Raw genomic sequence first — 14,620 nt, 5'->3', positions numbered from 1 at the left:
CACCGGTACCAATCAACCATGCAACTAAACCACTTCGTGTTTAGGCTCGTTTGATTCGTCTCAACAAGATCTTTGACACTAGGTGATAAACCAAACACGAAGCCCAAACACGAAGTGGTTCAGTTATGTGATAGACTGGTACCCGTCGCCACCTTCGAGCTCCATCATCAGACCCTGAGTAGTATCTTGTGTCAAAGATCTTGTTGCGACGAATCAAATGAGCCCAAACACGAAGTGGTTCAGTTACATGGTAGACTGGTACCCGTGGCCACAGTCCAGCTCCATCATCAGACCCTGAGTACTAACTTGTGTCCAAGGTCTTGTTGAGACGAATCAAACGAGCCCAAACATGAAGTGGTTCAGTTACATGATAGCAGTGTTGGCAAAAAATCAATTCGAATTGACGATTGAGAATTGACCGATCAATTCGAATTGATGATTGACGAAACTAATTCTAAATCTACTGATTGAAGATTGACGATTACTAATCGTTAATTCGAATTAATCGGTCAATCCTCAATCGTCAATTCGGATTGACGATTACTTTGTATGTACCTACCTAATGTCCTTTTTATTTAGGCCATTTTTGTGAAACTAACCAAATGCGTTCAAAAGCGGTGTCTGAGTTTACCAAAGGTTCCGAAACATGTTTCCGAATTCCGACGGCTATATGAAGGATGTCTTTTTTGGAACATTCTCACACACCTCTGTTTACCTCAGATATCGATTTTTAACGCAATTGGTTAATTGGAAGAAATGTCCCATAAATGTCCAGAAAAAAAGGAAACTCCGTCTGTATTGCCGTCGGAAACATGTTACGGAACCTTTGGAAATCTCAGATATCGTTTAAAGTGCCAACGATCAATTTAAAAAAATGTCCCGAAATGGAAGGGACATCCTTCAATACTGACGTCAGAAACATTTTTCGGGACCTATGGTCGACATCGATTACGAATATGAACGTAATTGGCCAATTTCGAAAAATGTCCCTAAAAGGGACATCAGTCAATACTGACATCAGGAACATGTTTTCGAACCTCTGGGAACCTCAGATATCGACTTTAAGTCCAGTAAGTAAGTCCCTAAAAAGGACACCTTTGAAAACTAATCTTAGGGAAGGGAAAGGGACCCTAGGTTAATCTAGATTGAGAATTGATTTAATCCGAATTGAGGATTGATGCGTTAATTCTAATTGATTCAATCGGATTAACGCGTCAATCAGAATTTAATCAATTCGGATTGACGCGTCAATTCGATTGATCAATCCGGATTGATTTAGTTCAGATTGATGCCAACACTGCATGATAGACAGGTACCCGTCGCCACCTTCGAGCTCCATCATCAGATCCTGAGTGCTATCTTATGTCAAAGATCTTGTTGAGATGAATAAAACGTGCCTAAACACGAAGTGGTTCAGTTACATGATAGACTGGTACCCGTGGCCACCTTTCAGCTCCATAATCAAACCTTGTGTATCTTCAGTGTCAAAGATCTTGTTGAGACGAATAAAACGAGCCTAAACACGAAGTGGTTTAGTTGCATGGTTAATTGGTACCGGTGACCACCTTCCGGCTCCATCATCAGACCCTGAGTACTATCTTGTGTCAAAGATCTCGTTGAGACGAATAAAACGAGCCTAAACACGAAGTGGTTTCGTTGCACGGTTGATTGGTACCCGTGACCACCTTCCGGCTCCATCATCAGACCCTGAGTACTATCTTGTGTCAAAGATCTTGTTGAGACGAATAAAACGAGCCTAAACACGAAGTGGTTTAGTTGCATGGTTGATTGGTACCAGTGACCACCTTCCGGCTCCATCATCAGACCCTGAGTACTATCTTGTGTCAAAGATCTTGTTGAGACGAATAAAACGAGCCTAAACACGAAGTGGTTTAGTTGCATGGTTGATTGGTACCGGTGACCACCTTCCGGCTCCATCATCAGACCCTGAGTACTATGTTGTGTCAAAGATCTTGTTAAGACGAATCAAACGAGCCCAAACACGAAGTGGTTTAGTTGCATGGTTGATTGGTACCGGTGACCACCTTCCGGCTCCATCATCAGACCCTGAGTACTATCTTGTGTCAAAGATCTTGTTGAAACGAATCAAATGAGCCCAAACACGAAATGGTTTAGTTGCATGGTTGATTAGTACCGGTGACCACATTCCGGCTCCATCATCAGACCCTGAGTACTATCTTGTGTCAAAGATCTTGTTGAGACAAATAAAACGAGCCTAAACACGAAGTGGTTTAGTTGCATGGTTGATTGGTACCGGTGACCACCTTCCGGCTCCATCATCAGACCCTGAGTACTATCTTGTGTCAAAGATCTTGTTGAGACAAATAAAACGAGCCTAAACACGAAGTGGTTTAGTTGCATGGTTGATTGGTACCGGTGACCACCTTCCGGCTCCATCATCAGACCCTGAGTACTATCTTGTGTCAAAGATCTTGTTGAGACGAATAAAACGAGCCTAAACACGAAGTGGTTTAGTTGCATGGTTGATTGGTACCGGTGACCACCTTCCAGCTCCATCATCAGACCCTGAGTACTATCTTGAGTCAAATAAATACATATAGAATGTCAGGTCGTTTCAAATATTTTTAATCCTGTCCGGTAGTTTATTAAACTGTACCATTATAAATTATAATACTATAAAAACAGTGCTAGGATCAAAGTCTCTCGTTGCGGTTTACACGCACACAGTATAGCGTTTTACACGGCGCCCGCCGCACACAATGATAAAAAACCTCGTCGTCGCCGTTGAAAATGTGCGGAGCCGACCGACACACGTCCTGCCTGTACACAGTGTTGCCAGGGCTCTGGAGTCATAAGTTACGTTTCGTTTCCCTAAAAGTCACGTTTTTGCCGCTTAAGTCACATTTTTATATTATTGTATTGTATGGGTAGTTAAATCGATTTTGTTAGAAGAAATTCAGAAAATAATATACCGTGCCTTTTTTGGACAACTAGCCACATTGTGCGAGGTGATTACTGATTACTTGATTAGGTAGGTCATACTGAACAACTTTTTCTATGAAACTAACCCCGAAATCCCAATAAAATAATTTGGCCAAGTCCGAGATAGCTCGAGGCATTTAGTGTTCCGTACGGCTACCATCAGCTTGGCATTGACATAAACGATATCGTGAACGTAATTTACTTCCTATAGGTATATCTCTTTCGCACTAATATGTCAGTACGAGCGAGATGCATAGAAAGTAAATTACGTTCACGCCCATCACGGTAGCGTTTATGTCAATGCCAAACTGATGGTAGCCGTACCGCTCGCATCGTTACATTTTACAGGGGTTGTTTGTCTGTTTTTAGGATACCGTATTCAACTACACACACAGAACAATAGTACAAAGTGTCTAAGTGCGAAGGCCGAAGGCCGAGCTTTAGCAAAATGTCATCGCTTTAGCACAGAGCATTAGAGCAATAGTACAAGTGTCTAAATATGAAGGCCAAAGGCCGACCTCCGCGTAGCCCGAAGGCCCGAAGCGTCCAGGATATCAGTGCTTTAACACAAAACAATAGTACAAGTGTCTAAATGCGAAAGCCGAAGGCCGAGCTCCGCGTAGGGCCGAAGGCCGATACAGGCTGTCAGTTCTGTGTTTAACCACTGACATCTTGCAGGCTTCGGGCCTTCGGCCCTACGCGGAGCTCGGCCTCCGGCCTTCGCATTTAGACACTTGTATTAATTACCTGTGTTTAGAACTGACCTCCTGGATGCTTCGGGCTTTCGGCCCAATGCGACTTCAGCCTTTGGATCTTGCGACTTAGACACTTGTACTTAAAAATACTTGGAAAAGTTACGGGAGGCGCGCGTCTGTCGGACGCTTCGGATCTTCGAATCGCTCCTTCGGCCTTTGAATTTAGTTAGATTCTTGTACTATTGCTTTGTGTTTGAATACCGAAGTCGAGCATCTCGCGAATGCTTGATGTATTATAATAATTTAGAGTAAGGCCAAGCGCGCACCACGATTTTTTGTCCTGCGATAATTTTGTCGCAGAAATGCAACGTATGTGTTTATATGTTAGTGCGCGCATATGCGACAAAAAAATCGCAGCGATTTTAAAATTGTGATTTGTCACATTTTTCCGCGATTGTAGCAAAGTGATTGCAGCATGCGGAGTTGTATGGCCCCGCGCGCACTATGATAATAAAATCGCACCCCGGCCGGACCTCAGTCGGCATTTCGCTCTCCAAACTCCAACATCTCGGCACCTGCTTCTCCAATGGAGTCTCAAAATGAGACGCTAGATGTTGACCATTTAATTATGGAAATAGACGGGGATCACCTTTGTGTTATAAATGCTCAAAGTCATACAGCAATGGCATATTAAAGACACTTTTCATGACAAGCGACTGGTACGAAATCCATGTTGAGAATGAACAAATCGTCGACTTTTTCAATCGCAGTGCGCGCAGTGAATTTTCTGCGATATATTACAGCGCGATTCTAAAATCGTGTCGCAAAAATTAAAATCGTGTGCGCGCTTGGCCTATAATACCTTAAATGTATACTCCTTCAATTTGAATTTAGAACTCATTACCTTAAATGTATACTCCTTCAATTTGAATTTAGAACTCATTATTTTTTTATGTCATATATATAGACTTTAATATTATTTAGAACTGCTAAAAAACAAGATCGGCTTACTTTAAATATTTCGTAAATTTTACCTTTGTTTCTAAAAACTGTGATATTTAACTGTCATATACTATTAATGTCTTCCAAAATTATTTTCTCGTAACAGGACTGAGGGGCTACCGCGAAAACCGAAATTCGCAATTTACGGGGATCTTTCTCTTTTACTCCAATGAAGGCGTAATTAGAGTGACAGAGAAAAATGCTCGCAATTTGCGAACTTCTATTTTCGCGGTTATAGCCCTGAATCTTGTTGCTCACCGATCCATTCAAAAATATACATAAGTAAACTTGGTCAAGCAGATCTTGTCAGTAGAAAAAGGCGGCAAATTTGAAAAATGTAGGCGCGAAGGGATATCGTCTCATAGAAAATTTGAATTTCGCGCCTTTTTTTACTGACACGATTTGCTTGACCAGCTTTACTGAATATAATTAATAGATATTATAATTATACAATTAATACAGAAATGTAATGGTACTTAATGAAAAGGAATATTGTGTATATTGTTTCGACGAATTAGATACTCTCAATAAAATCTATACATGAGGCCAAAGCTCAAGCTGTTCATAAATATTAAATGACTTTATTATCTCTATACGCCATACTAACTCTATGTGTCCTATTGTGGAAAAAAAACACAACGACAGTCAAGAACGGAATTCTTAATTTGAATTTTTCAGATATTTGAGATGCCTAGTCCATTGGTTGGAAAGCCCGTTCGAAATTGAAACTTATTTGCAATATAATAAGGTCGTATTTTGTAGATCTCTCTCATACTTATAGTAGGCTATTGAGATAAAATTAAATATCCCACAAAAATAAGCAAGCAGAATTAAACTTTGTGTCAAAGACATAAGTCATAAATTTCAATGCCAAAGTTTTAACTAAGGATGTTTCTCGCCTAATATGAATTGACCAGTGTAAGCATCAGTTAGCTAGCCCTAAGCAACCAAAGGTCAAGCTGCAGTTGAAAAACTAATAAAGATAAAGTTAAGCTGATAATTTTCCCGCCGTCTCCATGCTTCTTTAAGTTGGGTATTGACTGGTCAGCTGCCTGTTAGCTATAGTTTTCGCGAAAATCGCCAGGACAGAGGTGAAAATTTTTGTATGAAAACTTGCAACTTTAAATGCATTTTTTGACGAAACTATTGCAGTCTAAAATGAAGTCAAAATCAGTCCATCGACTCAATTTTTTGCAAGCTTTCTAATGGTACCCCACACGATTCTTACAAATGAAAAAAGTTTCAGCCTACCCCTCTCAACCCCCTAAATTTCCCCCTTTAATAAGAAATAAGCAGTTTTGACTTATTTACAATATGAGTGGTGGTAATTGCTATAACTGTTCCAAATTTTAGGTATCTATGTCAAACGGTCTCTGAGAAAAACGTATTTAACTGATTTGCAAGACCGAAGTGATCCCATAAGTGTTCCGTAAACAAAGTTTTGTACGGAACACTAAAAATGGTTGTCTGTACAGTCGGTTTACGGACGATAATTTTGCGTGATAACGTCATAAGAAAACGTGGCCGTAACGTTACCATAGAGATCTGTCCACAACGTGACACTTTTTATGCTACCGGTGTTCATCGATTTATAAGACGTTATCACGTCAAAAAATTGGCTTTCCCATAGAAATTTCGACATCCACTCGACTAAAATGTATGGAACGGCCAAAAAATGTTTTGTGATTTCGGAGTTGGTCCCATAGAAAAAGTTGTTCAGTATGGCCTGCCTAATCACCTCGCACAATATGGCTAACGGTCCAAAAAACGCCCTGTATTTCACAAAAAATCTACTAACTTTACATGAGTTTTAGGGTTCCGTTCCTCAAAAGAAAAAACGGAACCCTTAAGGAATCACTCGTGCGTCTGTCTGTCTGGCCGTCGGTCACAGCCTATTTTCACGGAAACTATTGGACCTTCGAGCAACACCGGCTTCCGACACGTCGGAAGGGAGGGGCCCAAGCGATATCTCACCGTACAAATCTTTCTGCCATTTTTCGCGGGGGGAAGGTGCACACAGTCGCACTTCTCACACACTTACATACAAAATCCAATCAGAGGCCCTACCGCGAACCACGTTCGACGTGTTGCCTCTCTATGGCACTTGTAAATTCATACGTAAGTGTGACAGGGAGGCAACACGTCAAACGTGGTTCGCGGTAGGCCCTCTGTAATGACGACACAAATACATAGAAAATGACACACGTCAAAGACAAATCTTGCAAACCTCGTTCTCTTTTTGTGTACGGACGAGTGACTAGTGTCACAACACGCACACTAACAAATTTTCGTTGAAGTATGTCATTGTATTCTGAGAGATGAGAAGTCGGATTTGTCGCTCGACCGATCCGCAATTTGTACTGAGCGAGCAAAATCGATAAATCCAACAAATACTTGAGACTAAAATATAATAATTGTATTTAAATGTAATTAAACGTATGATATGTAAAAAAAAAATTACATGTGGAATGTAACACTTTCTTTTTGTAAATTTGATGTCCCCGACCTCTTTTTGTAGCAAAAAACCGAGCAAACAGGCATTTTTGTGCAGCAGTGTTCACGCGCGCGTCTGGACTCGGTCTAGTGAAAAATCCAAGTGCAACTAGTTTTATTACCCGCGGTAGATTAGATTGACGCGCTAATCTTGTACCTCGGCAGAGGGGAAATAGTGCGAATGCCGCCTCCCTTCCGTGTTGCTCGAAGTATTGGACCAATTAAGTTGAAATTTGGTACACATGTAAATTAGTGACCCAAAGACGGACATGTAACGTAAACAAATGAATTTTAAGGGCAAGCACTTTTGGGGGGTAAATGAGAAAGTTACAAATTAAGTTCCAAGGGTAAGAGTAAGTACATTACCCAATTTTTAACAATGTACTTTTAAAAGTGAAACGCATAAAAACCCGTAGGTGTCGGATCAAAAACGAAGTAATTAGTCCGACTCACGCTTGACTGCATATTTCTAATTGGTTTTCCTGTCATCTATAGGTAAAAAACTATTTTGTATATTTTTTCAAAATTTTAGACCCAGTAGTTTCGGATAGGTATAAAGGGGGGGAATGGTAATTTTTTTGGATATTTTCTTAAATAACTTCTAAACTATTTATATTTAAAACTACAAAAGTTATATATTTGAGATTCTCAAAATGAGCTCTTTTATTTGATATGTAACACAATATAGTTTAAAAAACATTATTTTTTATTTTCACCTTTGTGAAAAGTGCCTCTATGTTTAAATTTCATTTGTTTACGTAAGATGTCCGTCTTTGGGTCACAAATTTGCAAATGTGTACCAAATTTCAACTTAATTGGTCCAGTACTTTTGGAGAAAATGGGCTGTGACAGACGGACAGACAGACGCACGAGTGATCCTATAAGGGTTTCGTTTTTTTCTTTTGAGGTACGGAACCCTAAAAGTATAGGTATGCGTAAATAATTTACCCCCGGATAAAAATAACACAGTAATGGTTTTTGAGCGCTCAAAAATCTCAAAATAACTGATGCAGTGCAATGAGTAGTACAGACTAAAAGTAAAAGAAATGAATCATTTCACTAAAAAAAATAACTACTACTATCAAACTAAATAACACCGTCATGTCAAGTCAAGGTAACAAGTCTCGTTTTGCCACGACTATTATAATAAACATGATGGTGGATGTCAGTGCAAGTGTCAACTTGGGTGTGTTCACTGAATTCCTAAATAATACGAATTGCAGAACTAAACTTGTCCAAAATTTGACTAGCTTCAAAAGTCACAAAAATTGCCTCAAGATCGTAAGTCACACACATGTCACACGAGAAGGCGAAAATTCACGAAAAATGTGACTTTTGTGACCATCTGGCAACACTGCCTGTACAAGCTCTGCCGCGGCACTGAGCTGGCGAGCGCGCGTCATCGGTAATATAGAGTAGTTTTCAAAAAATTGCCAAAAAATTATAGTAGAATTTCATAAACACTAATGTATACCAACAGTATAAGCAAACGTTGCAGATTGCTTGAGTATGAAAATGACTTCGATATTAAGTAGATTTTCGTAGAAATTGACACTTGTTTCGGAGAAAAAATTGAGTTCGTTTTACTTTGATTTTCTCTTTCTCAAAGGTATGTAGGAAAAATATCGTTTGATATACCTAAAGTACAGGGTATTAGTAATACAAAATAGCCAGGTTTAGCAGAGTAAACTTCTCAATATTTCCAAATAAGAGCTTACCGTTCAGTGCTTCACGCGGTTTTTCGGAAACGACCATCAGAAAAAAATTCATTACTAATTTAATAAGTCCTTTTTCTAATATTTACAACGATATTTAAAAAGATAAGAAGACGCTTTTACTGGAACAAGTACTCATTGTTTCTAATAATGAGCACAAAGTCCTGAATTTCGTCGACTAGTATCATCAATTTTGCATTATTTCGACTTTTCTTGTAAGAGCGCTCTTAAAAAAAAGCGGCCAAGTGCGAGTCAGACTCGCCCATGAAGGGTTCCGTAACAGCAAGTAACATAATAAATTTGCGGTTTACGATTTATGGCGTATTAAAAAAAAACTACTTACTAGATCTCGTTCAAACCAATTTTCGGTGGAAGTTTGCATGGTAATGTACATCATATATTTTTTTTAGTTTTATCATTCTCTTATTTTAGAAGTTACAGGGGGGGGGACACATTTTACCACTTTGGAAGTGTCTCTCGCGCAAAGTATTCAGTTTACAAAAAAATGACATTAGAAACGTCAATATCATTTTTAAAGACCTATCCATAGATACCCCACACGTATGGATTTGATGAAAAAAATTATTCTGAGTTTCAGTACTAAGTATGGGGAACCCCCAAAATTTACTATTTTTTTTCTATTTTTGTGTGAAAATCTTAATGCGGTTCACAGAATACACCTACTTACCAAGTTTCAACAGTATAGTTCTTATAGTTTCGGAAAAAAGTGGCTGTGACATACGGACGGACAGACAGACAGACAGACATGACGAATCTATAAGGGTTCCGTATTTTGCCATTTGGCTACGGAACCCTAAAAACTATGACAGCAGGGTAATCGAATTCCGAGTACCTGACTCCACTCCAGTGACTACCCGTTTTTTTTCTTCTAATCGTTTTCTTCGAACCGACCTTGGTGGAAGCACATAATCTAAACTTCCGCATTATTATAGAAGTTAAGATTAGATATTTAGTTTAAGTACCTAGATATTTTTGTGATTCTCTGTCTGCCGAATTAAAATCCGAAATAATGTATCGATTTCTAACGCCAAACAAAACAAAGCGTCGTTTGTGATAAATAAATTAACGGTTTCATAAAACATGTTAGGAAATCACTTCATATTGATACATTTATGGAAAAAAAATGCTATAGAATGCAAGTCTGGGAAGAACGCCTGCATCTAACTTCCTTCCTTCTTTTAACCTACTAGTACCTACTCCTATTACTCCTTCTTTCCTGGCAAGTATTCCGTATGTAGAAAAAGAAGTACTTACTTTTCTTCCTGAACCCTTCAGTGACTGTAAGCGAGAGATTAGTAAACTGGATATCCACAGAAGAGGGCATGTCGACCGCGGGCGCCTTTTCACGCTCACCCCCAGTGATCATATTGCTCAACCCTTTCAGCATTGCCGAAGCCACCGCCATTTTTGGTAACCACTTTGAGAATAACTGTCTATAGCATAGTCTAAAGTCACTTAGTATGTTTGGATATTTGGTCGGGTTGAAAAAGAATGTTCACTATAGAAAATTATGTTGGATATTTCTAATTTTTTTATACGTATCAAAACACCTAATGTTTACTCATCCAAACCACTCACAATACTATTAATATCTATAAAAACCACAACAAAAAAGCAGTAAAATATTTCTAAATCTAACCGTCACGCTATTTTTTTGATATTTATCTGTCATAGAAATGCTCACTCACGCCGCGAGTCAACGTATATACTGGCAACTTTTTTTTAATTTGGGGTACATGTGAATCTCGAGCATATTGTTTATGTTATGCGCGGCGGATCGGCGCAGCGTGCGCGGGCCGGCGGCGGACTGCGAGTGCGCCTGCGCCGTGCGCGTGGGCGGATCGCTGATAATCTCATTACATTGAAACCGGACTAATGCGTATTTTACAACGGGGTTCTGTATATGCCAAATTTCGTAGTTTCGGCTTGGTACTCTTGGTAGCGTCATTGCGTCACTCGCGTTTGCCGTGATAAAGATCCACGTCGTGATAAAGGAGTGTTTGGGCAAATCTCAATAAGAAACTACGAAATTAATTGGACGCGTGATTAATTCTTAACGAAATATCTATGAATGATTTATTTATTTTGTCATGGGCCTTACACTTTAGCGGTTGTCTTACTTGGCATTATTTGGAAGTTGGTCACAAAAAAATATACAAAATAGTAGGAATTTCCGGTGCGTCACGAAAAAGTTCCAACTGAAATGTGACGATCCGGAAAAGACCGTTTTCAACAGTCTCGATCGGAACCACCGGAACTGTCGAAAGTGTTAACATTATCTTAGATTTATAAATTAAATTATAAGGAAAATAACTTTTTTACACGAAAATCGCTTAAATATCAGAGCCATTCTTATTGCCCGTAAGGCCAGTCCAGAAATATACGTCAATGCCGACAGACAACTGCCGTCTTAGCCAAGGTACCAATCGCTATCGCTAACGAAACGCTTTTTGTCTCTCTATATATGGCAGTTGCGTTTCGATCACTACGGAGCGGAGCGTCAGCGATTGGCATCTAGACTACGCGCATTGTATAGAAAAAAAATGCACGGCACACGTCTCTGCCACGCTCCATAATCTGTAGATATAAACCGATCTTTACCCGTACGGAACCCTAAATCACGTCACAGTCACAGCTGAACGCGTTATCATAATAAGGGCATAGGCCTTACGCATCATTAGAAGTCACAATTATTTCGCGGTAATTATTAGTCGCAAGTAATGATTGATGTCATTACATCATTATCAAATCATTATGCATAAATCAAGGAGGCTTAATTGGAACAATTTTAATGTAAAGTACGTGACTTTAATCGGATAATAAGTCAATCAAAATTTGTCTTCACGTTTACCCAGTAGTTCCTCGTAAATTAGTCTTAATTAATAAAAGTTAACGCGGTAATCTTATACGCTCACAATCATTATCTAACTCTGGAAAAGTACAACTGTCCCCCAAAGTGTCATTCGATAATGTAACGTGATGTACGCGTTTGCGTACTGTCATTTTATAAGAAGGGCATGAGGTTTTGAGTTTCCAAAACGCCCCGCTTGGGCCGCACACGAAACTAGCCGCCGCCATACAATCGAAGTTAAGCTCTTATTTTAAACAAATTGAAATTATCATTAAAGTAACATCTATGTTTGGTAGTACCTAGTTATACAGGCCGCCTAACCAAGGTGACGTACTATCGGGTGCAGCCACGGTTGAGCATTTCTCAACGAAAATCGCTTGCACCCAAAACTTTAAAACGTCACGCCTCCTTATATTACAAGTATTACAACCAATCACGGTCGGGCCTTAAGTATATTCCATCGGCATTGTTTTTGGGTTCTAACCTGACTAACCCAAACACGTGTTGACCATCGTTATGAGTCTATCAGTTACATTTTAAACGGCATTGTTAGAAAGTTTATGCATCTGGTGCCCGTAAAATTCTTGTGCGACTAAGAATGGCAAGAACACTTGGAAACTTTTTTTAATAGCCATAATGTTTGTCCAGAATTGTGCTTGCGCTTCGCTATCGAATCGCTTTGTGTCTCGCGCTGTTACTCTTCCATATTAGTGTGACACTGACAGTTTCGTTTCGTTCGCTACGTAGCGTTAGCGATTGGCTATTTGGCATGTTGTCTACGGGGCCAGGGTGGCTAAAAATTAACTGCATTCCTGTTGCCATCTTTTGGGATTATACTGAGCAACTTTTACTATGGGAACAACCCCGAAATGGCGAAAAAAAGATTTGGGTGTTTCATACATTTTGGCTGGTTTATTTTTCATGGCAGGGTATTTTTTTTTATTTCCGGGTTGGTCCCATATAGTAAAAGTTCCTCAGTTAGGTCAGGAAATGAATGCTCAAAAAACGTTGTAGAGGGAAATGCTAGGAACACAATTTTTGACTCCGTAACTTTGTTTAGACTAGTTAGGAGGTAAACATATCAAAAGTCCCCGGCTGTACCCCGGTGCTGCGGGGTAGAGGGGGGTAAGAAGGTCGAATTTTTCGGTTTTTCATTGATATCTTGGCAACTTTGCATCTTAGCGACATGACTACTAAGACAAACCGAAAGCATAAAATTAGTTACAAGTTTTATCTAGTTAAGTTTTTCGATATCTTGAATAGTTTTTGAGATACCCGCTCTTGAAAGTTTATTTAGGGATTTTAATTTTATCTTGATATCTACATCAGTGATGCTGTTAGGCCATGTTTGATATCATTTTCGTATAAATCGGGGGCGCTGAATTCATTTATGTTATCACATTGGCACTATTCCGAAGTAAAACCAAAATTAAAAAAAAAAAAATTTTAAGAATCCCTCTTCACGCTTAAACCGCTGAACCAATTTCGTTAAAATTTGGTATAGAAATAGTTTCAGTCTCGACACAGGACATAGGATGGTTTTTATAACCAAAAGCATCTTTTGAGGATGTGAAAAGTGGGGTGGAAGTTTGTATGAGGAGTCAATAACCGCTGAACCGGTTTAGGTGAAATTTAGGATGGTATACATCTGTGATTTAGATGAAAATGATACCTAACATGACTTTAAACTTTACCTTAAGCAGTATTTACCTCAGGAATTCAGTTTCGTTGACGAAGTTGAATTCCCCCCATACTCCATTTCACAACTTTAAAGGATGATTATTGAGATAAAAAGTATCTTATGTCCTGTCTTGGGACTCGAAATATCTGTATACCAAATTACAATTAAATCGGTTGAGCGGTTTAAGCGTGAAGAGGAATTAAAAAAAAAAGGTATTTGTTTAAAGTTTATATGTTTTTTCTAAGGAATGGTGCCAATGTGATACCAAAAATGAATTCAACACCCCCGATTTATACGAAAATGATACCAAACACGGCCTAGCAGCTTCACTAATGTAGATATCAAGATAAAATTGAAAGCTCTAAATAAACTTTCAAGAGCGGATATCTCAAAAACTATTCAAGATATCGAAAAACTTGACTGAATAAAACTTGTAACAAATTTTATCAGCTTTTGGTTTGTCTCAGTAGTCATGTCGCTAAGACGCAAATTTTCCAAGATATTAGAGAAAAACCGAAAAATGAGACCTTCTTTCCCCCCTCTCCCCCCCAGCACCGGGGCTACGGCCGGGGACTTTTGATATGTTCACCTCCTAACTAGTCCAAACAAAGTTACGGAGTCAAAAATTGTGTTCCTAGCATTTCCCTCTATAACTTCTTATTTCTTGGCCTAAGTATAGTATACATAATTCCAAAACTTTTTTTAGCCACTGTGTATAGGTACTTATAAAAGTTTTTGTTGATAAAAATAGTGTGTAAACATTTTCTATTTGCTACGTAACGACACGACGAGAGCGTAACTTCGATTATATGGGAGCGGCTTTTTGGCGGAGAGTCCGTAAGACTTAACATAACAAAAATATTTAAAAAAAATTCCACCTAGTCCAGACCTTGCATTAAAATTAAAAGCTCCAAGATCGGAGGCACTCCGTATAAGGCTTTTGCTTACGCTTGTGTTCGTAAATACTTGAAACAACAGGTTTGAGCCACGAGGGTAAAAAATAAATACATGAATAAACAACCAACTGCATTTTCCTTGATAATTATCGTCAGTATCGGCTTGCAACCAGTTTTGCATAATTGGTTGGGCCAAGGGTTTCTTTAGTTTTCTGTTTCCAAAAATAGTTATTTATGATAAGTGCGGAAATGAGGAAATTACCTATTCGCACGTGTATCGTACAACGGTTTACAGTACATTG

The 14,620-nt window shown here is 39.0% G+C and overlaps 1 protein-coding gene and 1 long non-coding RNA gene across 2 annotated transcripts in view; both read right to left on the bottom strand.

Moving 5' to 3' along the window:
• The window catches only part of LOC134674442 (ATP-binding cassette sub-family G member 1), a 74,688-nt gene extending 64,019 nt beyond the window's left edge, over window positions 1-10,669 (bottom strand). The window contains exon 1 of the mRNA XM_063532552.1: window positions 10,145-10,669. Coding sequence (XP_063388622.1) covers window positions 10,145-10,295 — 151 coding nt within the window. The 5' untranslated portion in view covers window positions 10,296-10,669. The remainder of the gene's footprint in view (window positions 1-10,144) is intronic.
• LOC134675234 (uncharacterized) lies at window positions 9,183-9,690 on the bottom strand. The gene is made up of 2 exons (XR_010099707.1): window positions 9,608-9,690; window positions 9,183-9,456 (listed from the first exon to the last, which is right to left on the bottom strand). It is a non-coding gene; the product is annotated as an uncharacterized LOC134675234 (long non-coding RNA).
• Window positions 10,670-14,620: the final 3,951 nt, after the last annotated feature.

This window comes from Cydia fagiglandana, chromosome 1, assembly GCF_963556715.1.
Source record: "Cydia fagiglandana chromosome 1, ilCydFagi1.1, whole genome shotgun sequence".
Taxonomy (NCBI): Eukaryota; Metazoa; Arthropoda; class Insecta; order Lepidoptera; family Tortricidae; genus Cydia; species Cydia fagiglandana.
The sequence above is the reverse complement of the archived record's forward strand: the minus strand, read 5'-3'. Positions and strand labels throughout refer to the sequence as shown.